The 26,648-nt window shown below is 36.9% G+C and overlaps 1 protein-coding gene across 1 annotated transcript in view; it reads right to left on the minus strand.

Moving 5' to 3' along the window:
• Positions 1 to 205: 205 nt before the first annotated feature.
• Positions 206 to 26,648, minus strand: part of cdc40 (cell division cycle 40 homolog (S. cerevisiae)) — a 37,933-nt gene continuing 11,490 nt past the window's right edge. The window contains exons 10-16 of the mRNA XM_030129073.1: positions 25,891 to 25,992; positions 23,914 to 24,029; positions 20,375 to 20,508; positions 10,256 to 10,332; positions 4,711 to 4,855; positions 1,477 to 1,716; positions 206 to 505 (exon numbers count right to left, since the gene is read on the minus strand). Coding sequence (XP_029984933.1) covers positions 1,539 to 1,716; positions 4,711 to 4,855; positions 10,256 to 10,332; positions 20,375 to 20,508; positions 23,914 to 24,029; positions 25,891 to 25,992 — 752 coding nt within the window. The 3' untranslated portion in view covers positions 206 to 505; positions 1,477 to 1,538. The remainder of the gene's footprint in view (positions 506 to 1,476; positions 1,717 to 4,710; positions 4,856 to 10,255; positions 10,333 to 20,374; positions 20,509 to 23,913; positions 24,030 to 25,890; positions 25,993 to 26,648) is intronic.

Below are 26,648 nucleotides of genomic sequence, written 5' to 3' on the forward strand. Positions count from 1 at the left end.
TCCTCTAAAACTGTCAAAAATGGCCCGCACACCTTCAAAATAATATCCATCAAAAATGAGTCTAATAAAAAAAAGCCGATTCTTCAATAAATATAAAACAACAAAGAACTGTCTGTGATTTATCAATGTTCTATTTAATTCTGAACGATCAAACTAAATAAAAAAGTGGAGGTACAATAAAAAATAAAAAAGGAGGTGAAAGTTTTTATCACAAGTAAAAGTTACTGAATGTTTATTTCCACAAAGTCATAGTGAAACAAAAGAGAATTAACTTTTGCTAAAGATCACAGATGTATTCTAAGGATGACTTTACAAATGAAAAACAAAACAGAGTGCACCTGTACATACCTTTTTGCAGTAGTAACAACTTTTAAAGTACGCACATGTTCATTGTGTACATGTTTTCGAAGTACAAATAGCACACGTTCATGATAGAATAAAAAAATACGCCGTTACAATAAGACTGGATACCAGTCCTGTGGCTTTTAACAAAATTCATAGAACACTGGAAAAAAAAAAATCTAAATTTTACCAAGTGTATTTTTCTCATTTCTAGTCCAAATATCTCATCACACTTAAAATAAGACAATAATCACCTAAAGAGTAACTTTTCAGTGAGATATTAGAACTGATTTTTAGACAATAGATCTGGAAAATCGTATTTCAAGAAATCTTACCAAGGTACTTTTCGCTTGTTCCATTGGCAGTTTTTTTTTAGCTTGAATTAAACAAAACAAATTCTTGAATTAAGCAAAAAAAATCTTGAATAAAGCAAAAAACAAATCTTGAATTAAGCAAAAAAAAAAAATCTTGAATAAAGCAAAAAAAAAATTCTTGGACTAAGCAAAAAAACAAAAAAAATCTTGAATTAAGCAAAAAAAAAAAATCTTAAATTAAGCCAAAAAAAAAAAAGAAAAAATCTTGAATTAAGCAAAAAAATGAATAAATCTTGAATTAATCCAAACAAATCTTGAATTAAGACAAAAAACAGAAAAATCTTGAATTAAGCAAAAAAAATTCTTGGACTTAGCAAAAAAAAAAAAAAAAATAAAATCTTGAATTAAGCAAAAAAAAAAAAAAAAAAAAAAAAACCTAAATTAAGCAAAAAAATCTTGAATTAAGCAAAAAAAAAAAATCTCGAATTAAGCAAAATTTAAAAAATCTTAAATTAAGTAAAAAAAATCTTGAATCAAGCAAAAAAAATCTTGAATTAAGCAAAAAAAATTCTTGAATTAAACAAAAAAAAGTAAGACAATCTGGAATTAAGCAAAAAAATCTTGAAACAAGCAAAAAAAAAATCTGCCAATGGAACAAGTGAATACTATCTAGGTAAGATTTTTTGAAATAAGATTTTCAGGATCTATTGTCTAAAAATAAGTTCCTCTTTCGGTGATTATGTCTTATTTGAAGTGTGAGGAGATATTTGGACCAGAAATGAGAAAAACACACTTGGTTACATTTGGATTTTTGCAGTGAACCTGGTTCTGTATCTTTGTCAGACCCCTCCCTTACTCCCCACCCCCCCATCCTTAGGCGCTCTAATCCCACAGTTTGATCTGTCCGTCCCAGCCGCAGGTGATGACCTTGGAGGTTTCGTGAGGATGCCACAGGGCGCTAATGCACACCTTGTCGTGAGCTTTGATCCTGTGGTAAAGCTTGGTGGTCTTCCAGTCCCAGATGTTCAGCTTTCCGTCTGCATCTCCTGACACCACGTAGCTGGTGGAAACAAACACATCCAGGAGAAAAGATGAGAACCGAGGAGGAGCGGAGGGAGTGCCGAGCCCTTCGCTAAAATCCACTTCCGTCTCCTCTTCACCTGCCAAAGGGTTTGAGTGTGTATTTTGATATTTCATTTAGCCAGAAGTTGCGGCGTTGCCATGGCTACTGAGAGAAAGTTAGGACACCTGCACATAGACGTGGGTGGCGGTGGGTGAAAAGGAGAGGGGGGAGAAAACAGGCCTTAATTGGTGTTTTTTTTGCTAAAATTAGGCTGCTGGACTGTCCTAGTTTGCGCTGCCTGATGAACGTATACATTAGGAAATATGAAGAGGCTGTTGATCCGCGGCTTAGAAGCAACTGAAGGCAATTTTAGACGGCGGTACGAGACACAGAGAACAGGAAGTAGGCGAAATTAACTGCATGTGTCTGAGCAGCTGTGTAATTTAGCCTCACTGTGACTTCAACCTGTTTTAACACTTTTAACACTTATTTTTCACTTACTGCGATAAAGTTCCTCATGCATTTAATTTTCTTTACGCCTCTTCATATTTTCAGTGGTTTTTTTTTTTCCCTTCGTTGCACCCTACCCGCCTTATTAGAAACAACTAAAGCAGCTATTTAATTACTTTCAGAAATTCGTTTTTTGGGTGTAATAGTGGACGATAAATTAACATGGAAGCCATATATTGCTTATGTTAAAAAAAAAAAAGGTGTCTAAAAATATTTCTGTTCTGAGTAAAGCAAAATATGTGTTGGATTATAAAACAATGAGAATTTTATATTGTTCACTTATTCTGCCATATTTCAGTTATTGTACTGAAGTATGGGGCAACACCAGTGGCGGCTGCTTGTCCTTCAGACAGGGGAAGCTCATTGTCGGCTTACATCAAAAAAAATTGTCTAGTTATTTAAACATACGTTCGGCCCTTTGTTCCTTTTTAAGAAAATGGTCAGTGACCTTATTGTAGGCGTCAAGTAGGCGTCTTTTCCAGGGACTGGACCAGTGTCCTCTGAATGTCCGGCAGAGCTAGGCTGCTTAGACGGCCTCGGCCCATTGTGTTGTGGGTGTAAGACTTCAGCCTTTTTAAACAACAGATGCTCCTTTCACTCCGACCTAGCCGACAGTTTGTTTGATTTAACTATCTACAAAACAATATTAAACTCAAAGAAATGATTAAATTATGTAACTGAAACAAGAAAACACTGAAATTATGTTAAATTGAAACAAGGAAGTACAATGAGTGTGTTTTATTTACAGTGCAAGAAATAAACAAGTAATTTCGTAGTGGTTTCTCTCTCGATTTCACAGCAGAATGTGCGACGGTATTAAACTGAACTGTGTCAGTGAAGGAGGAGATCTCAAAATAGCTGTCAATTAAACGGGATTCAGCCTTTCGACCGATCCTCCAATCAGCACGTGGGATCCTGGCGTCCAGCCAGGCCGAGCTCCGCCCACAGCTCCATTCGCCCCCAGAGACGCCCGGCGTCTGGGGGCGGGACAACATTGTAGCATTTATCCAATTACCGTCCAGTTTTGAGGCAATGAAAAAAACTGTTCCACTCAGTCCCATTGAAGTGCGTGGACACTGAGCGTCTACGGACAAATGCACTGAGCAGAGATGGAATGAGAAAACAGCGCAACGGGAATGTATGAGAAGTGAACAACATGGAGTCTGTTGATTTGTGATAAAGCTGATTCTGAACGAACTCGTCTGTGAGATGAACGTGTTCTAACACATTTGTAGTCATTGAAATGTCAACACAACCGTACATATTTGATCATTTAATTTTCTGGGCAACACATACAGGGGTTGGACAAAATAATGGAAACACCTTCACCTCAAGATGATAATGCCCCAATCCATACAGCTAGAATTGTTAAAGAATGGCATGAGGAACATTCTAATGAAGTTGAGCATCTCGTATGGCCGGCACAGTCCCCAGACCTCAACATTATTGAGCATTTATGGTCAGTTTTAGAGATTCAAGTAAGACGTCGATTTCCACCGCCATCGTCTCTAAAAGAGTTGGAGGGTATTCTAACTGAAGAATGGCTTAAAATTCCTTTGGAAACAATTCACAAGTTGTACGAATCAATACCTCGGAGAATTGAGGCTGTAATTGCCGCAAAAGGCGGACCTACACCATATTAAATTATATTTTGTTGATTTTTTGAGGTGTTTCCATTATTTTGTCCAACCCCTGTATATGAGTAACACAAAGCCATTGTTTCTATTACAGAAAAGAGCGATAAGAATCATGTATAACGTTAATTTCCGGGAACATACAAATGAGTTGTTTATTAAATCAGGATTGTTTAAGTTTAAAGAATTAGATGAATTAAGGACATTGTTGATTGTCTTTAGAGCAAGAAACGGACTTTTGCCTGTAAATTTGCAGAGATTATTTGTTTTAGTATCACAGGATGAAGAACATAGAAGGAGGTTTAATTTGAAACAGCAAAGGGTTCGGGCTAATGTAAAGAAAATGTGCATTTCCGTTGTGGGTGTCGGAATGTGGAATTCTTTGGGAGTGGAAGAGAAGAGCTGGACAAATATTTTTCAGTTTAAGAGTTTGCATAAGGAAAAAATAGAGAAGCTTTACAAAAGCATGTAATGAAATAATTTAACTTATGGATGTTGGATTTGTTTTATTTGCATTGACTATCATGTAAACTGTTTACTGTAATTACTGTAACAGCAACTTATCTGATGGAAGCAGATGTTTCAAGAAATGGGCAGGTATTATATGTTTTCTTCATCCTGCTCCTTTCCAATCATTTAGATTGGAATGAATGAATAAAATGAAATGAAATTAAAAGACAGTAATTTAATCTCCGCTAACCTCTTTTCTTTTTTCTGGCAGAGCATGAATTGGTCAAAACTTGGTCAAATTATGCGTTAAACTAATCGGCAACTGTCGAGACGCTCTCTGGCTCGTCTCCCGGCGCAAACATTTTGTCAAAAATAGAGTTTCAAAGTAAATGCTTACCTCATATCTGGAGAGAAGTCCACTTGGCAGGCATAACCAGCCACCATGTGCCCTTTGAAGACTTTTTTCTTGTTCAGCCTGAAGCGGTTTTGGGCTCCGAATATTAGAATCTGATTATCCATAGACTGGCACGCTAGCCATTTACCTAGGGTTAGAAAGAGCCAAGAAGTACAGTACATGGGCAGTTTGTAATAGTAACACAATTCTACTGTATCAGTGAGGTCAAATATCAGTTCTTTTCGGAAAGACTGGATAAAGGAAATGTGTTGAAATATGTATAATGTACCCAGCAACGTTGGTTTGTTCATTTTTTGTTGTTTTGTCAAATATATGTGTGTAAAAAAAAAAAAAAAAAAAAAAAAAAAAAAAAAAAAAAAAAAAAAAAAAAAAAAACTAGTGCTGGGCAGCGATTAAAATTTTAATTACAATTAATTGCATGGATTTCTGCGATTAATCATGATTAATCGCATAGTTATATTTGGGGGGGGACCAGTAAAATAATAACAGAATAACCTATAAGTAATGACAACTCCAAATTTTGTCTTTGTTTTAGTGCAAAAAAAAAAAAAAAAATTGTTTTCAACTTTTCATTTCTACATGTGTATTATGGATCTACAGGGTGTCCCATAAGTCTCCATACATAGGAGACATAATACATTCCATACATATATGGTTCTAACATGTATTTCTTTACATTTCTTCTTTATAGTTCTTCAGCAGTGGAGGACACGCATTGAAATGTGTTCCCAACAAAATGGCAGTCATATAGAGCATATTATATAAATAAAAATGGTTTATGTCAAGAAACATTTATTTTTCCTATGTATGAAGACTTATGGGACACCCTGTACAAAGACACTAAACACTTAGTAACAGGCAGAAAATTGTTAAAATTGTGCTTAATTTTCTTCAGACATTTCAGGTTGTTCAAATTTTGTTCAGATTATTCACACTGTATTGTTACAGGATAGTTTGTAAATGTAAATATTTTCATAATTTAATGTTATATTTTGCGCTAAAACAAAGACAAACATTTGAAGTTGTCATAATTTATAGGTGTAGTGTAATTTTTTTTTTTTTTTTTCACATCAAACTGAGAAGAAAATACGGAGTCAGTTATTTTTTGTCGGTTATTCTGCTGTTATTCTTTTACTGTAGATCATATTGGTCTGTATGTGGAAGCTGAACTAACAAATTCGACAACCTTGACTGTGGAATTTTGTGGGCCGCATGTTTGAGACCCCTGACACAGAGTCAAACATTTTCACCAGCATTCACAGAAATGTATAGAAAGAAATGCCAGATGGACAAAATTCAGTCCGAAAACAAATCTGAGTTTGAGTGGACTGCACTACAAAAACGAGAGCTATGAACTCATCATTTCACCATCATTACACTGGAAAGATGAAGGCAATTTAAGAGAAAAATGCAAAAAAGGTTTTCATCAGTCACTGCTCAGTTGAAATCTACTTCATAGAGCATTCCAGCTTCTGCCAACGTTCCGCTCTCAAAGTCACAACACAGCGATAAGAGGCAGCCCTTCAGTGTCGACGCATTACACGACTCGCTGCACGTCTTGAAAGGAAACATGATGGAAATTATTAATGTGCTATGAGAAAGAGATATAATGTTAGTGTGCGTGCATGTGTGGGCTCCTGTCTCATCTTCCCTTACGAAACATAATGGAAAAATTGTCTACAATTGTCAAATGCGATAGGTGCGGGAGAACAACAACAGCTTGGCCGATTTCTGCAGCGCATACAAGTCTTTGAGCTACGACAGCGAGACACGGGGGATGTGATGCCAAGAGGGGCTGGGTGCCATATAGGCGTCAGGGAAAACTGAATGGACTCCCACTGAGAGCGATTCATTATTCACGCGCTGTAGAAAAACGGAGCATGTTGGGACAAATAAGAACAAAAAAAAGCATGACGGTGAGAGTACACGAAAGGGATGACAAAAGCAGAAAGTTGAACATAACGCCATGCAGCAGAAGTCTGACTGAAGAAGGGACGTTTTTCAAGGTCACATTCAAGCACTTTGAAGGTCCATTTTCAAGTTTTTCCAGCACGGCACCTTATCATTATGGTCAAATACGTATCTACAGGAATACATATACTCATGATTTATTTTTTTCACGTTTTATCACAAAGATGTACATCGTATTATGCTGTAAACATCTAAAATTATGTTTCATAATAGCAAAAACTTCAGAACTCAAAAGAGAACACAAAGTTTTATCCAAAAAAGGGAAGTCACTTGGCGTTCTTCAGGCACACTCACACCAGGACAAAGATTATGATTAAAAATGTACCTGGATTTGATCTGAGAGCACCCGCTAATTTTCTTTTTTGACATACAGGGTGGGAAAGCAAAATTTACAATATTTTGAGGCAGGGATTGAAAGACAGTGTATGACCAATTAGTTTATTGAAAGTCATGAGAATTTTTTTGCCACAAGAAAAGTGACATAATAGAAAATGCTTTTATTCTATGTGTCCTCCTTCTTTCTCAATAAGAGAAGACAGACTTCAGCTGATTCAGAACTCTGCAGCTAGGTTATTAACCAAAACCAAGAAGAGAGAGCACATTACTCCAGTGTTGGTTTCCCTGCACTGGTTACCGGTAACCTACAGAATTGATTTGAAGATACTACTCCTCACGTATAAAAGCTCTAAATGGAACCGGACCAAGTTACATTGCAAACTCACTGATCGATTATGTACAAACTAGAACACTGAGGTCATCAAACGCAGGGTTACTAGCGACTCCCAGAAATATTACAAAGAAAATGGGGGACGCAGCCTTTACTAACTATGCACCAAAGTTATGGAATACAATTCCAAAAGACATTAGAGAAGCCAGTTCACTGACTATATTTAAAACCAAATTAAAAACATTTTTATTCTCATTAGCCTTTGAAAGGAGATAAAAATGGGGTCACGATTCAGGAACCAGGAATGTGCGGTTTTTATTTTTATTTTATTGTATTTCTGTTTTTATTTTTTATTTTATTGTATTTCAAATTTCATCTTATTTCTTGCACTTCAAAAATTCTATGTGTAATCAAATATTTTCTGTTTTTATATTTATTTTTATTTTACTGTATTTCTAATCAAATCTTAATGTATTTTAATATTGTATTTTTTCAATCAATGTGAAGCCCTTTGGGCTACAATTTCTGTATGAAAGGTGCTATACAAATAAAGTTTATTATTATTATTATTATTAATAACTGCCTTCACACGCTTCCTGAAACTTGCGCAAGTGTTCCTCAAATATTCGGGTTAACTTCTCCCATTCTTCTTTAATAGTATCTTCCAGACTTTCTCGTAATAGTTTTGCTCATAGTCGTTCTCTTCTTTCCATTATAAACAGTCTTTATGGACACTCCAACTATTTTTGAAATCTCCTTTGGTGTGACGAGTGCATTCAGCAAATCACACACTGTTTGACGTTTGCTTTCCTGATTACTCATATGGGCAAAAGTTTCTGAAAAGGTATGGATAATAGTGTTAGGTATGATTATGACATCAATATACGTTTGGTTTCAAAACAATTGATGTAGTGCCTGCTGAGAAAAAACAACTAAATGCTCATTGTAAATTTTGCTTCCCCACCCCGAAAATGTATCACCTCTCTGCAAATAGCTTTGGCTTAGCATCTAACCCGGTAGAGTTAATATTAAAAATAAATAAATAAATCACATACCGGAGCTATAATTGCAAGCACTAAAATTCAAGCACTTTCCAGACCTTGAAAATACAAAATTGAAATTCAAGCATTTTCAAGGATTTCAAGGACCCGTACAAACCATGACCATGTTATTTGCTATAAACATCTAAAATTATGTTTCGTAATAGCAAAAAGTTCATAAACTAAAAGAGAACACAGTTTTATTTAAAAAAAAAAAAAAAAAAAAAAAAGGGAAACCACTTGGCATTCATGTACTTGGAATCTACCTGAGAGCACCTGGTAATTTTCTTTTTTGACATAAAGTTTTATTTTTTAAAATGTATCACCTCTTTGTAAGTAGCTTTGGCTTGCCATCTAACCTGATACAGTTAATATTAAAAGTAAATAAATCACATCACAGAGTTAGAATTGCAAGCATTTTCAAACACTTAAACTAAAATTCAAGCACTTTCCAGACCTTGAAGAAACAACATTGAAATTCAAGCATTTTCAAGGATTTCAAGCACCCATACAAACCATGACCGTGTAATATGCTATAAACATCTAAAGTTATGTTTAATAACAGCAAAGTTTGGAAATTAAGAGAACACAAAGTTTTGTCCAAAAAAAAGGGAAGCCACTTAAAAATAAAAATGTATCTGGATTTGACTTGAGAGCACCTTGTAATTTTCTTTTCTGACAAAGCTTTATATTTCAAAATGTGTCACCTCTGTGAGTAGCTTTGACTTAGCATCTAACCTGATAGAGTTAATATTAAAAATAAATAAATAATATCACATCACAGAGTTATTCAGTGGCAGGAAAATTATTACACCATCAAAAGTCATCAAAAACAATGGTTATGCAATCAAGTACTAACTCCTGTGTGTATCATGTGACTAAAACAGAGAAAAGAAAACACGGAATGCCTAAAAGCACTGTTTTTGTCAGTACAATGCCATAGATATTGATGTAAGAACTGAAGTGATTGTGGTTATTTCCAAAAAATATGGAAAATGGATAGATATCAGCTCTGAAATTAAACTACTATGAGCTATTTTTGTTGTTACCATTATACTTGTCTAAACAAATTTACCTTTAGTTGTACCAGGCATTAAAATTAACAAGAAACTGAAGAAAACAACTGGGTGGTCTAATAATTTTTTCCGCGACTGTAAATGCAAGCACTTTCAAGCACTTAAACTAAAATTCAAGCACTTTCCAGACCTTGAAAACACAACATTGAAATTCAAGCCTTTACAAATATTTCAAGCCCCCGTACCAACCCTGATTTTCACTCGTCACTGCTAAAAACACAGCGAAATAAAGTTTCCACGCGAGAAAACCTCTAGAGACACAAAGACGAATCATTAAATTAGTCGGAGAAACAAACACTTATTTATCTCGCGCTTCTCCTCTCATCTTTCTCTGATGCGCACTGACATGTCATTAATCGAAACTGCTGGCTGCTGTGAGCTCTGCGGTTTATTCCCTCACAACAGTGTGCATTAAGAGGCGTTCCAGCGTTTTAACAGCGCCGAGTGAGGTGTTTTTGACAGCTGGCACACCCAAAGTAAACAGACAAATGATGTGAATTGGATCAGGCTTTAAACGGCTGAGAGCGAAGCGTCAAAAATGCCTGTCGTCGCTCGTATCTCCGAACTGTAACCATCCCCTAAAACAAAACAAAAAAAAAATCACCTCTCAAAATAAAACCGCAGAGCTGAACTGGGCCCGTTCCTGATTTTATTTGTCTGAACACTGACCAAACTGGAAGGTAGGAATCTGCAATGTGGCAGTGTAGATTTGTACTCCCCGGGGTCCTCTGTGCTGTGTGCTCAACTGTGAGTGTTTTGATTTGACTGCTCACCGTTGGGAGAGAGTGTCACAGCTGGCATGGAGTGCATACTGGGCTCGGCGATGTACTTGAAGTCCACTGGGATGTCCCTGAAAAGGAGAAGGAAAAAAAAAAAAAAAAAAAGGCACAGAGCAGCGTGAGTACATTTGAAGACGGGTTAAACGCTAGATGACAGAGCAACCTGAGAACCCTGAAGCGAGAAGAACTCAAAGGGAAAACAGTGGCAGAGTTGTCGTTTGTGTAATATCGCAGCTGCTCCGCTCCAGCTCTGAAGGCTTGTTACTGAACGGAAAAATAGCTACGGTGAAGAACTAGACTGTGGCAGCATTACAGCTTCACCGTGTTAATAACTTCCAGCTATCTCCGAGAAGCGTTTGATGCTGCACTGTCAACTGTACCGGCAACCAATTATTCATTAATCCCTTTGTCAATCTTTTAGCGCGCTTTCGTTTTTGTCTTCTGTTTCCGTAGACACGTGAAAGTGAGTTTGAGTGGTTTGCAGAAGTGTTTGTGCGTCTGCCAATAAAACTTTGCACTAGGGATGTAACGATACGAAAATTTCATATCATGGTTATTGTGACTAAAGGTTATCATTATTATCGCGGTATTGCTTAAATGTGCTCAAATTGTTCAAAAAGTACCAATACACACAATGAAATAATTTGACCACATTGTATTTTGAACAAAAAAAAAAAAAAATAGGCACAATGTACTTTCTTTTGGCAGACATTCAAATATTAACATGTAAACATCAAACATACAAATGTGCATTAATGATGGAACCTTATGGCCATTGTTTGACCATTTTCAGGTTTGAGTTGTTTTAGTTTCTTTTTCATAGATAGAAAGTCTCTCTCTCTCTCTCTCTCTCTCTCTCTGTGTGCTTGGACCGGGTCTCTCTCTCTCTCTCTTTGTCTTTCAAAGTGCAGTAATCAAACACGGTTATCATGATAATTAGAATTTAAACGGTAATGCTAACCATTGGGAATTTTACCACGGTTTATCATTATACTGGTAATCGTTATATCCCTACTTTGCACTAAGTTTCTCCTGTCGTCTATAAATAAATGACCAATGGGACTTGCCACAAAGTATGGGTAAAAATAATAATAAAGTTTATTTACATTAGGGATGTCCCGATCTGATCTAAAGATCGGTATCGGCGGCCAATCTGGCATTTTTTAGAAGATCAAATTGGATTTAGTCATGAGATCAGGCCAATTTGGGCCCGGTTTTGGTGGAGGGCTTAGAGGAATTAGCAAAGCGTCTAAGTTTCACTTTCACTCTGCACATACTCGTTATGAGGTACTGTTAGAAAAATTAGGCTATTAGACTATATCCTGTAAATACCAGGTGTCCAGAGCACAAGTCATGGATGGATTATGATGACATTTTGCAAGAATGCAAATATCCACATATCCACTCAGGATACGTCTACCATTTCTTTGCTATCTGCTTGTTTTGTTCTAGTTTGGGACCAAAGCGTACTTGTTGTCCATCCAGTTTGGGTCCAGAGCGGGCTGCTGCCTATGAGGAGATCAGGCCATGGGGCAGGTGGAGGAAGAGTACAAATGCGGTCACTGAACCCATGCATCACCGTGTTTTGAATACCTAAGCCAATGGTGAACCTAATCAACGTCATAATATTTGTACAATTGGTCCAATGATTGTAACATTCATGTTCTTTCCTAAGATCTTGAACTTCCTGTTGTCAGTCAACTGCTGCATCTCACTGTATGTGCTTGACTCCTTCCAAGTAAAATCTTCCGATTCCAGAATCCAGTGACTCCGTCTTTTGTCTCAGAGTATATCACAGAATTTTTCTATCAGGTACGTGTGGTGGTAATGCGCGAGTCAGGGTTTTTTCAACTCTTGGGACTTTGTGGAAGTATTTGACCCGAACCAACCCATCCTGCAAATAAACTGACATTCTTTTGACCCGCCCTGCGAGCAACCCGCTGATCTGACTTACGCCGCAGAACACACCCCCATATTATACCTGGATGGACCTGTCCATAGATGCGCTACAGCAGTAGCAAACATATGACCCGCGGGCCAAAACTGGCCGGCCAAAGGTTCTAATTTATACTAAAGTTATTGAGAGTCAAAGATGTCATACTTGTTTTAGTTCAGGTTCCACATTCAGCCCAACTGTGATCTCAAATAAAATTATTGCATAATAACCTATAAATAATGACCCCAAATTTTAACCTAAATTTCATTGTAAAAAAGTCAGTATAGGATCAGTGTCAGATCGGTATCTGCAAAACTAATCCTAAAAAAAATCGGATTGGAAGCAAAAAAATCCAGATTGGGACATCACTAATTTATATAGCACTTTTCTCATATTATTGCTTGATTTATGTCCAAAAAATTGATTTTCAACTAAAGCGCCCCCATTTGGATGACTTATAATTCTCATAGAGAAGCTGAAATCGATAGGGTTCTTCCACTAGGGGTCCCCTATGTTGGTTATCAAGGGATAAGAAATCCAACCAAATCTGTCGTAATTATCACGTTCACACGAAGGATACCCGGCAGTGGTGGATCTGGTGGCGGCGTTTTGGGTAAATCCATTATATCGCCAAAACTCCAATTCAGGGATACAAAACCAAACTTTTTCCAGACTGTTAGACCTTGACTTTATGTACTTTTATACTTGTGTGCCTACTTTTTGAGTTTAGATTGTACCTGTTGTGTGCAGCAGAAAAGTTAATTTTAATAAATGTATGAATGAATGAATAAGTAATTGGCAGTAAATGATGTTTTACTGTCAGAAACATATGAAACTCACAAAATTACATGGATATCACACAAACAAGTTTCACTAGAGTACAGCCGGAAGTATAAAAGCATGAATGTATAGATGGATGGACGTATAATAAAGTAACAAATTTAACAAATTCATAATAATGTTAACATATACAGGTCTGTGTACAAACTGCTGTAAGCCTTACAAGATTACGTACCTTTGAGCATACTTTAAAATTCGACTACTGTATTAAGACTTTCATACAAAATTCCAGACTTTTCAAGGTCTGGAAAATAGCGTTTCAAAATTCCGTACCTTTTAAGACTTTCAAGACCTGAGCAAGCACCCTGTAGCTATCATAAAACCTGCACCTACCTAAAAGCCTGTCAATACAAGAAAGTTTTCAGCTACTTTTTGAAAGACTCAAGAGAGTTTAAAGGGCAAAGTGACAGTGGTAGTACATTCCATAGTCTGGGGGGGCCACTGCTTGAAAGGCTCAATGCCCTCTATAAATTAACTAATGTGCCATCCTACTTTACTCTTGTCTGTTTATTAAGGAATTGCTAAAGAGCTGCAGTCGTGAACTCATCTTTCAAGCTGCTTAAAGAGTCTCAGTCTCTCTGTGATGAGGAACATCTGGAGTAAAGCAACTGCAACGTGTACAAGACTAAAAATGGGCTACAAACCTGAGTTGGTTAAATAAAACACCACTCACACATATTATTGCACACATAGACAGCCAGACATTAAAGGGGCCTCTGGGTTTGTACGAGCCAATGTCTGCAGACAAGCCAAGCTAAATACTAAAAGGATAACAGAGCTATCAGATCTGTTCTCCTGAGCTCCAGCAATAACCAGTGTGAATATTGTTTTTGTCTGGGGACATTTAGTCGGGTGATGGAAAAAACAAAACAAACACATGGCAAACAATCTATACACTTGGGATATTCATGAATAAATAATAACTGATTGCTTTTTTTTTTTTTTTTTGGCTGTGTTTCACATTGTTCGAACTTGGGAACAATACCAGAAGAAAAAGCAGCATTTTTGTGTATTTAACATAAAAACTTTCAGAGCATTATGGCCCAATCCCAATTCGCCCTCCCCCTTACCCCTACCCCTCTGTTTTGGGGTAGTGTTGTCCTGATTCTTGATTAGTTGGAGAGGAAGGGCCTCGAAACTGAGATATTTCACAACCACACTACGAACAGAGGGGTAGGAGAAATTTCCCATAATTCTGTTCGAATCGTTGGCAAGATGGAGGTAAACACAGCCAAAAAGTGCAGCAGTGTGATGAAAGAAACGCATAAATGTACGTATTTTCTTCGTAAACAACTTAATCATTTGATCGACTATTTAATGCTGTGTCAATGTGTTATAGATAGGGGTGTAAGAAAATATCAGTTCTGCAATATATCGCGATATTTCATTTCACGTTACTGTATCGATATTCAAAAGTACAGTATCAATATTTTTAGGTATTTATTCAAATGCAGATACAGCAGAGGTTCATTTTTGGGTTTTTTTGTTGTTTATATTTTATTTATTATTATTTAACACTGTTTTATTAAATAATGGCCATTTGAAGCATCCTAAAAGCACTTTTTACTGTCTGAGTGGCAGATTTTAGTTATTTTGGAAACTAGGAGAATTAGAGAAATTTTGTGATATAGCATTAGATCCTGTTCTGATCAAATAAAACTGCGTTTAGTATTTGAACATATTTCTGGTGTAATTCAATTCTTCCAGGAAATGAAAAGAAACAAACAAAAAAATTTGCTTTTTTAACAGTATCATGATATATCACGATGTATCGTATCATGATCGTAGTATTGTGATTTGTATCGTATCGCCAGATTCTTGCCAATACACACCCCTAGTTACAGATCGCATTTCTGCAGTTTATAGTTCACAGCCGCAAAAAGATGACCAAAGCCCATGCAACAGAGACGGTTACAGCTACTGGCGGCATGGTGAATACTTTCGGAAAGAACGTTGTCGCATTTGTTAATAGTGGCATCGATGACTGCTGATGACATAAGAGGTCGCGAAGGGTTGTCCCATTTCATAGTCGAATCTTTCAATTAGGGCTGCACGATATTGGAAAAAACTGACATTGTGATTTTTTTTAACCCTGCGATATATATTGCGATATAAAAAAATATTCAGGAGTATATAATAACCGTGTGGTGCCGACGTAAATGGCCAGACTAACTAGTTGTGTTACCTCTTGTTGTGGCAACAGGTGCATTTAGGCACTATTGACACAGAACACGTGTTTCAGTATCATTCTTCTTGTAGCCGAAATAATTCCAGATAATTGACGTTGCTTTTCTTTTTGGCACTAAGTCTTCGTTTACGGTGATTTTCTCTTGTTCGTCGCTCATTTTTCAATGTTGTTACCAGCGACTCACTCCAAACTGATTAAGAACAATTGTGATTGGTGGATCACGACATGCAGTGTGCGTCAGGTACCCTTGAAATTAGATGAGAACACGTTAAGTTTATTTGCGTCCTACGTTGCAGGACCTGCGATGTGACTATTGCGCACACGTACATCGCGATGTCAATGCTCAAATGATATATTGTGCAGCTCTAGTTTCAACCCCTACCCCTTGCAGCTCCGTTTCAAGGGGTAGTGCCAAGTGCAAGGTCAAAGGGGTAGGGGTAAGTAGGAGTAAGGGGTGACTTGGGATTAGTCCTATACCTGCTGTGGAAATTTGGCATAAAACTGCTGGAAAAATGTCAGAGATGTGAGCTTTCACTCCTAAAAAGGACATTAAACAAATGTAACTGTTCACTTAAAATACTGCAAAAGGCTGATTATAATCCTTGATTAAATATAGTTGGCAGTGCAAAAAAGTCTGTAAACTAGATACTATAAGCTACGTAAAACTTTGCTGAATGAGACAGATTGCCAAGTTTTTTGCTCAGCGTCCCCTATTTTGCAGTTTTCTCTTCTTCTTTTCTTCCCAATCCATCATCATTATCCCAAAAGTCCCACTAAGCCCACCGTTTCAACGCTTTATGAGCGATGTCTTTATGATCAGGCGTTAATTCCCCTGGTTGGCACCGAGCAGCACATTTTATATTGATTGTAATCCTCCGCCAACGCATGCATTGACTTTGCGCTCCGTGCTGATAAACCTCTGCTAAAGATAAAGTAGAATACTCATGAGTATGTGAGTGAAAACAAGGATGGAATTTTAAATTTGTGTGGGTGTTTCCGCCGTGATGTGAATGACTTGTCGATCTACTGCCTCGCAATTGTTTCCAACCACCCGCGGTTCCCTCACCCTGCCCTGCTCTGCTCTGCCAACCTCTGCTTCTATTCTGGCGATACGAGATGGGTAAATTTAGCCTAATGTTGCCATGTAGCAGCTTTCACAAAGGGGGTTAAGTTGAAGAGTCAGGTGGTATCCGTGGGAGAAAAAGACGGACAGCGAAGCCGCTCTCTGGCCAAACACTCTGCTTTGCCCGATCGCTCCCACGCTGCACTAAATCAGGCCATGTGAGTCCCTCCTCTTGGGGATTCTGTTATTTTGCCTCATGTTGTGTTGACATTTGATGCAGCTTTAACGTCAAATCTCATGACACAGAAAGAGAAGAGGTGGTAGGGGAGAGATAAACTAAACAAATGGTGATCCTTGAAGAAAATGCCCCCCTTCTAAGAAACCACAGGAAGCTTCCTTTATCAGCTGGTCTTTAAATATTTATCAGTCTTGTACAACAAATACCAAAGTTTGTTTATCGCCACAAGACCCTCGGCTAATTTGCAAGCGGTTCTTGGTGGTCTCTCTTGATAGGGTACAGATGAATGCGGAGGGACATGAAAGGACGATTTTCTAAAAATAAATAAACTTGCAGAAAACAAAAAAGTTTACATGATTTTGTTAACCCTTTATCGGGTAAGTGACTATTTTTGGTTATTTCCAAGACAGTGACAGCAACAGTTACATTGAGGACGGTGACAATGTGGTCTCCAGGGTATGTAAGGTCCACCTCTGCAGGAACAGTGAGTGTACCTGCTTTGTTACCATGAAGTAATGGTACTAATGTAAGGAATGATGTTCAAAGGGATAATGTGGATGTGGACAGGGGTCTGGATCAGCACTTATGTTGGTCTAATGTTCTAAAAGTCATGTTCTAGAATACATGTTCCTTTCAACTTACATGTGTTTTCTTGTATTTTTACCCCACCCCCCAAAGGGGAGGAAAGGGGCATTGTTTTTGATTCGGTTTGTTTCTTTGTTTAACACTGTAGCAGCAAAACTATTGGTTGAATTCATACCAAATTTGGTTAACAGATTGCCAGTGACCCAAAATAGATGTGATTATATTTTGGGAAAAGTACGTCAAAGTTTAAATTTTTTATGAATTTTTAAAATCTTTTTTTTTTCTCATTCACTTATAATGGGCAAAATTTCCAATGTCTATAAAAACTTAAATTTTGTTTCAATTTACTTCAAACTTGGCACATATATAGAGGCAACTGATATGCTGACATCTCCACACGCATAGACATGATGACATCAGCTGGATCAATGCCAAAATACACAACAAAACGTGCAAGGGGCGGGGTTTGTTGTGCCTGGTACCACTTGTTTATACTTAAATCTTGGATTTTGTTTTTTTTGTTGCCACTTACGGGAAAGGAACCAAATGAAGTAACTTCACCTGACCTTGATTTTCTACATAATAATAAAAAAATATATATATATATGGAAACATTTCTCTAAAGTAATAGTCTTGTTATGTCCTCCAATAACACAGAGGCTGAGATGTTGAATTTCTGAGTATTTCTATGAGTGAACTATAAAGGGTTAATAACTATACAATAATATAATTAATAATAAATGTATGGTACATGTCTTTGTATGAAGTGAAAGACATGGAATAATTTGTTCAACTTCATCTGATCCTGCACATCTCTCTGTCTAATTAAGTAGTAAATGTGGAACCATCTTAAAATGCTTATTTATTAAAATATACAATTGGCAACGAGGGCCAGACTCCGGAACACTGTTAATGTACAATGTTATCTCCAGGGATGGAAAAAAAAATTATAGAGCGTCTGATGAATGTAAAGCAGGCAAAGTCGAGCTATGACTCAGAGCAGATTAGTGGAACAGCTGGGTGAACGGAGCACAGAAGGGTCAGCTAAAGGTTTGCTGATGCCTACTACGTCTTTATTATGAGACAGGACAGGATATGCTTAAGCCTGTACTTCAAAGTAGTGGTGTAACGGTGCACTCATTTGTACCGAACAGTTTCTGTTCAGGGCCTTCGATACAATATGGAGGTGTACCGATTGAATAAATGTAGCCTATGTGAAGAACGCAAACACTAGGGAAGCAGGGTGGACACAGGCAGAACCCATGTGCAGGGTTTCCACTATATATTTCCTCTGTGGGTCTCAAACATGTGGCCCAGGGGCCAAAAGGTCCAATCTGGCCCTTGGGATGAATTTGCGAAGTGCAAAAATTACACTGAAGATATTAACAATCAAGGGTGTCGCATTTGGTTTTAGTTCAGGTTCCACATTCAGATCCATTTGATCTAAAGTAAAATAATAGCATAATAACCTACAAATAGTGACAACTCCATTTTTCTAGGTTCAACTGGACTAGTTTTCCTCTTTCGAAGCAAATCTATTCCAGCTGAACCTCGAAGAACTACCAAGAAGAAGAATGACCTGGACAAATGAGAAACTGAATGAGACATTCTTCTCATTTTAATTCCAAACTCCAAAATTTTAGCAATATTATACCTGTTACCAAATGTTTGTATAATATTGTGTGTAATGCACATGTATAGGGCAGTAAGAAAATATTGGTTCTGCAATATATCGCGATATTTCACTTCACAATACTGTATCGATATTAAAAAGTACTGTATCGAGATTTTTAGGTATTTATTCAAATGCAGATATTGTGGAGGTTCATTTTTGTTTTTTTGTTTTTGTTTTTTATTTATTATTATTCAACACTCTTTTATTCAATAATGTTAGTTCCTTTGTTGGGATTGAACTAAATCTTCTGATGTTAGTTCTGAACTAATAGAATATGAACATTTGAACAGGATCTTAAACTGTAATGTCTGTAAAACATCATTTAAGTTTGAACACAGGAACATTTTGTGATATAGCATTAGATCCTGTTCTGATCAAATAAAAATGTGTTTAGTATTTGTGCAGATTTCTGGTGTTATTTAATTCTTCAAGGAAATAATCATAAAAAAAGAAAAAAGCGAAAGAAATTGCCTTTTTAACAGTATCGTGATATATCATATCGTGATCCTAGTATTGTGATTTGTATCGTATCGCTAGATTCTTGCCGACACACAGCCCTGCAAATGTACAAATGAGAAGTTGAGGCATAACATTGTTAAAACAGCACTTATTTTTCTTACAAAATTTGAGTTTTTCAGGTTATTCACTTTTTTGCGAAAGGATAGTTTGTAAATGTAAATATTTTAATAACAATGTTTTTATTGCACTAAAACAAAAAGAAAAAGTAATTATAATTTATGATACTGTGATCAAATTTGGCTGAATGCAGCCCCTGGAAGAAATTAGTTTTATCCCTGTTTTATATACATTCAGCAGCGCATTCTCAGTGCCGCTGCAAAAAAACCCCAAAACATGACAACAGAGAGTATAACGGATGCACAGAAGCCGGGTCGGATGTTTGAAGCATGTTAAGTTTCACCTTCGGTTTTTGGTTTGTTGCAGCTTTGTGGCACAAGAGTTCACGGGTTCCTTTAGAGCAAGAAGGTTTTTATTTTTTAACTCAAGTTGGTAAAATCCAGTGAACCTCCTCCTCTTCTCCTTCACCGTGCCTCTGCTGAGGTGTTACTGTGAGGTCATGTTCACAGCACCTCATGGAATACTGCGAGGCGTTCAAAGACGCTCAGTAAATTACAGTGTTTGCCATAAACAAACACTGAACACTCAAAAAATACCAAAATACATAACATGTGGGCTGCCTGTTAACGAACAAATGACTGAACAATATTTTATAGAAATATCCCACAGGTAGTTACAGAGCCCTACTGAACCGAAATTTGTCTGTACTATTACTCCCTTACTTCAAATGTACGTCTTCATCCACATACAATGCATTTAAACAGCACAAGTCACTCTCTGTGCACCTTTTTTTTATTCTACAGTTCCTTGTTTTTTAATTATCAAAAGTCAGCTCCCTGCTCTGACTTTACACTGCAGAACTAATTAATTTCTCCAAACATAACTACCAGCCTGTTTCATTATTTGCTCCTCAGCGCTGGTAATGATGTGCCTTGTGTGAATCCACATGGCCAGGCTCTGGGAAACATGCGAAATGTCCAAACAGCACATTAGTATTTCAGTCTTTACTCACCATTCCCAAACACGGAGACTTTTGTCGTCTGATGTGCTAACAAACCGCCGATTCTCGTCAACAAAGGTGATGGTGTTGACCGCGCCCAAGTGACGGTCATACTCCTGAACCACTTCCCCTGTCCTGATGTCCCACTATGAGAAAGACAGAAAAAGGCGGTAAGTAAGTAGGTAAACAAGCCAACAAGTCCAAAAAAAAAGAAAGAAAAAAAGCTGGATTAATAAAAATGGATCAACATATCCCCTCCCAACTGGAGGTTCCACAGCACATTCTCACTAGTTTGCAGCGCTGATTAGCTGCTTGTTTTGTTTTAGCCATGAATCAAGCAGACATTTAAATACTGGGGCTGCGGGAGACTCATTATGGAAGCAGTTTTTACTGTACCGATGAAATGAAATAACTGCAATTGTATAATGATAAGGATTTGTGATAAAGCAATTATTTTGGAAGACACTATACACATTCGTAAGTAGAGGAAAGGCAACCACATATAGCGGAACAGAGCTCGAGGCGGTAAACCAGAAGGGCGCATTTGTGTCCAAACATACTTAACATCTAATTCTATTTATGCTGCTTTTTATTTTACCCTTCGGATAGTCACAAGAGCAGCCATCTGTTCTCAAAACCCAGAGGAGGGCTACATGATTTAGTAGAAACCCTGATTACTTTCCTAGATATTGCAATAATGACTCCTGTTCATCTGGACATTTCTGGGGGGGGGGCTTTGTAACAGTCAACATTTTTACTTATTTTCAGTTAACCCATAAAGACCCGGTGCTACTTTTGTGGCAGTTCACAAATGGATTTTTCTCTATACTACCCCTTTCTTAAGTGATCAATCACTATTTATTATAATATTATCCTTGAAGATTTTGCCTGTTCAAAGGAAGTTTTTCCTCACCACTGTCACCAGTCACAAGTGTTTGCTCCTGGAGGATTCTGTTGGGTTTCTGTAAATTGGCTTGAGCGTTTGGTTCCAGCCAGCTCTATATGTAAAGTGTCACGAAAGGACTTTTGTTATGATTTGGCGCTATATAAATAAATTTGATGTTGAATTTGATGTCTTTACCCTGCGTTTCTTCAGTGAAAATCAAGTATTTTTCTACATTTACTTTACCGAGTATGTACACATTCATAAAAGCTCAGAGTAAATCCAAAGGTTATTATGTCAGAAACAGACAAAACTGAAGAAAAAGTCACTTTTTCAGCTAAGTCTATCATGAACATGGAACAAGTGTGTCCATCCACCGTCAGTGATCCAACTCCATGGGGTTATTATGGCAGTTCACAAATGAATTTTTCTCTATATTACCCTTTTCTTAAGTGATTTATCACTATTTATTATATATTATCCTCTTTATTTTGCGTTTCTTCAGTGAAAATCAAGTTTTTTTTCTTTATTTACGGCACTTTGGCCTGCTGTAAAGTTCTTAAAGTGCTTTATAAATAAAGTTGGTATGGTATGGTATATTTCATTTACTGATCATGTAGATGTTCATAAAAACTCAGAGCAAATCCAAAGGTTATCATATTAGAAACAGAGAAAACTGAAGAAAAAGTCACTTTTTCAGCTAAATCTATCATTAACTAAACATAAAACTAGTGTCTCCATCCACTATCATAGATCCAAATCCATGGGTTTTACTGGTGAATCAATGTTGTAGAAGATGACAGTGTTTCCACGGTAACTTTAACCCATGAAGACCCAGTGCTATTATTATGGCAGTTCACAAATGAATTTTTCTCTATATTACCCCTTTCTTAAGTGATTTATCATTGTTTATTGTAATATTATCATCTTAATTTTGCATTTCTTCTGTGAAAATCAAGTTTTTTTCAATATTTAATTTACTGATCATGTAGATGTTCATAAAAACTCAGAGTAAATCCAAAGGTTATTATATCAGAAACAGAGAAAACTGAAGAAAAAGTCCCTTTTTCAGCTATATCTATCATTAACTGAACATAAACCCAGTATGTCCATCCACCATCATTGATCCAACTCCATGGGTTTTACTGGTGAATCAATGTTGTATAAGATGACGGTGTTTCCATGGTAACTTTAACCCATAAAGACCCAGTGCTACTTTTGTGGCCGTTCCCATATGATTTTTTCTTCAAAATGTACCCTTTCTGAAGTGATTTATCACCAATTATTGTAATATTATCCTCTGTGTTTTGCACTGTTTCAGTGAAAATCACGTTTTGTTATATTTAATTTACTGATCATGTACAGGGTGGGGAAGCAAAATTTACAATGAACATTTAGTTGTTTTTTCTCAGCAGGCACTACGTCAATTGTTTTGAAACCAAACATATATTGATGTCATAATCATACCTAACACTATTATCCATACCTTTTCAGAAACTTTTGCCCATATGAGTAATCAGGAAAGCAAACGTCAAAGAGTGTGTGATTTGCTGAATGCACTCGTCACACCAAAGGAGATTTCAAAAATAGTTGGAGTGTCCATAAAGACTGTTTATAATGGAAAGAAGAGAACGACTATGAGCAAAACTATGACGAGAAAGTCTGGAAGATACTATTAAAGAAGAATGGGAGAAGTTAACCCGAATATTTGAGGAACACTTGCGCAAGTTTCAGGAAGCGTGTGAAGGCAGTTATTGAGAAAGAAGAAGGACACAGAATAAAAACATTTTCTATTATGTCAGTTTTCTTGTGGCAAATAAATTCTCATGACTTTCAATAAACTAATTGGTCATACACTGTCTTTCAATCCCTGCCTCAAAATACTGTAAATTTTGCTTCCCCACCCTGTAGATGTTAATAAAAGGTCAGAGTAAGTTAAACTGAAGAAAAAAGTGACTTTTTCAATAAAATAAATGATTAACTTAACATAAACCCAGTGTGTCCATCCACTGTCACTGATCCAACTCCATGGGTTTTACTGGTGAATCAATGTTGTAGAAGATGACAGTGTTTCCACGGTAACTATACGGAGCTCCTGAACGTCCAAATGGGTCATATCTGATGACCATGAAAAGATGACAAACTGCATTTTACATCAATTATTTCAATGTATTTATACGTTTAGTGGTTCAGAAGTTATTAAACATTTTAGATCGGGAGAGGGTTTTGGTCACCAGTGGCTGTTTGGGTCTTAATGGGTTAAAGCAGACACTAAATATGGCTTTTTTTATGGTAATTCTTAGATTATGAATTATGAAAACATGAAACTAGGTTACAGGAGAGAATATATGTCTTTGATAAAGTTTCAGGATAACCTGCTCTAAAATCATTTCATCTTACAGTCTGACAGCGTAGTCATGGTCTCCATACTTTTTCACCTTTGTCTCTTTAATACTGGCTGTGATTAATGACTTGCTCTAGTCCTGTCAGCCACTGAACCTCATGCAATACAGAACTACACACACTTGAGCTGGAAGATGAGACGAGTGTATTTTATGCTCCTGTGGGCACAGAGGTATATTCGTGTGTGCATCTGCTGGGCCAGGTGGGAAACGCGCATGAAACCGATGAACTGAACTGGTTGCGGTGCAGAACACGCGAGCTTTACCTGAACAATCTTCTTATCTGACATGCCGGCCACAAAAAGGTTCTGTTTGTCCTCATCTGGGTTGAACTTGACACAGTATGGTACCTTCCTATTGGTGAAGCGTGAGATACACTGGCCTGCGGAGGGAAGCAAATTGAAAATCAGAGCTCCAGAATAATCCACATGGCGTTCCATAAAGGCGCACACAAATTGTTTAAAATGTAAAGAGAATGACTTTGCTCTGTCTCTACGGGCGGCTTAGCTTTTAGACTGAAATATTACTTTTCTTGTTTTTATTGAACAGAGGTGAATCACCAAAATGATGCTACCACCGCCAGTACCGGGAAAGCATGAAATGAAATGATTACAATATGATTCAGACACACTTTCCACAGCAGCAACAAAATATGTGATACTATTTCTGTACGGCTGCCAGGAAATGTAACCGCTTTAGGACAAATTTAAAGTAAATCGTATAAATAAAGTTATACTCATACAAAATGTGAAATCTAGTCGGCAAAAGGGAAAGTAAAAAATCCTTTTCATTTAACACTGGAGTGAAATAAAGGTTTTAGAAGCAGTGGGATGAGGTGGTTTCAAAGGAGATCCTGTTGGCAACAAGTGGGGGTTTTAACCCGTGCCTGCCCCCTGCTGGACTGGCAGTTTGGAGTTGGGGAACAGGTGGGCAGTGAGGATTTAGATTTACCATTACATTTTTATTTATTTATTTATTTATTTTTACTTGTCTTGTCCAGCATCATAAGAGCAGAGTAGTGATCTGGCTGCCTTGTTGCATTGAACAAATGTGCTTTGCCAAGGGGAACTTCATAACGTATATGAGGCTCCCCTTGACATTCCACTGTCTTTATTTTGGATTTTGTTGAACCACATTTCGATGCCGGACTTGACAGGAAGGAACAGGGGGAAGGAGAAGAAAGGGGGAGAACAGAAGGAAAGAGCAAAGGGGGGAGAAAAAAAGAAAAAAAGAAGGTGGCAAAGACCCTCACCAGAAAATATCAACAATAGTAACAAAAACAAAAATGGTGATTATTACAGTTGTGGAGAAAATGCCCAAAATGCATTGGAAGAGACGTTCAGAGTCATTCTGCGCTGAAGATGGGTTGATAACATTCAAATTTTTAATCAGATTAATCATCATGATTAATTAATTGATTTTGACACCCATAATTTATATAGTAATTTTTTTTTTTTATAGTAATAATTTTTATATTTAGAGTTGAAATGATGGTAACTGTTGAATCTGCTTCTATTTTTCACATACAGTGGTGGACACCCAATGCATTTGTTATATATTGCATTAAGAATCACTCACAGTATCACAGTGTAATAATCCTTTCACAGAATATTATAAGACTGAAAAACGGAATGCTACAGTGATGATCGCTAACCAATATACGGTCGTGGAAAAAATTATTAGACCACCCCTTGTTTTCTTCAATTTCTTGTTCATTTTAATGTCTGGTACAAATAAAGATACATTTGTTTGGACAAATATAATGATAACAACAAAAATAGCTCATAGTAGTTTAATTTCAGAGCTGATATCTATCCTTTTTCCATGTTTTCTTGATAAAAAACAAAATTACTTCAGTTCTTACATCAATATCTATGGCACTGTACTGACAAAAACAGTGCTTTTAGGCATTCCATGTTTTCTGTCTGTTTTAGTCACATGATACACACAGGAGTTAGTACTTGATTGCATAACCATTGTTTTTGATGACTTGATCTAATCATTTTTCCCACAACTGTATAATGATAACAATAACTAGAACAAGAACTGAGCAAAGTGAGCAAAAAATATTAAATGAAAAAGAATACATGAACAAAATACCATAGATATTAGAGATTTAAAGATTTACCATTGCAGATGTAGATATTTTGGACAAACATGGGGTTATTGATGGCATTTCTCATCAGAATTTGAGTCAGTTTTGGATAAAATGCAAATGTGTGATGGTATCTGATGGTACCTACCTGTCTCAGAGTCCCATAGTTTAAGGTAGCGATCATAGGCAGCACTGAGAAACTGTGTCCCGCTGTTGTTGAAGCAAATGTCTCGCACTGCTTTGCTATGACCTACCAGAACGAGAGGAAAATTACACAGTTTAAATACAAAATAAATTCACTTTAGGAAACAACATCATTTCACAGTCTTCAGTCTTTTTACCAAATCCTTGCAAACTGCTTTCTTTTGACGCTCATTCATTTGAGGAATGTGAAACCTGGTTAAAGGTGGAGCTGATTAATCTAATCCAAAAGGCTGCCTGGTATGATGTGATAATCATAGTTCTCTTCACCTTTTATAACATGAAAGCTTTTCCCTAACTCTCTGGAGGCTTTAGTCAGTGAGGCAGGTTTTTATTTGATTGAAAACCATGCATTTTTCCTCATTTTGCGCCAATATTGTAACACATTTAGACAATAGCTATAAAATCAAAAGCTCATTAAGTTAGTGCAGAGATTTAATTCCATTCAGAACCGTTTGTCTCTTTCATTTCTTCAGGAAAGCTGTCAGGAGACTGTCTCAGTTAAGTTCGCAGCTACTGTGACTTTATGCTCCTCTGTAGCAGCAAATAATGTCCCAGAATCCCCTGCAGGTTCTAGTGGACAGACCAAATATGTTTGTGTTGTGTTGAAAAACAAGCTTCAACATACTTGCTAGGCTAGCAACATTAATGCTACAAACAACCCACGAGGCAACACTGTAAAAAATACAGCCGTTACTTTAGTCC

Source organism: Sphaeramia orbicularis, chromosome 24 (assembly GCF_902148855.1).
Source record: "Sphaeramia orbicularis chromosome 24, fSphaOr1.1, whole genome shotgun sequence".
Classification (NCBI taxonomy): Eukaryota; Metazoa; Chordata; class Actinopteri; order Kurtiformes; family Apogonidae; genus Sphaeramia; species Sphaeramia orbicularis.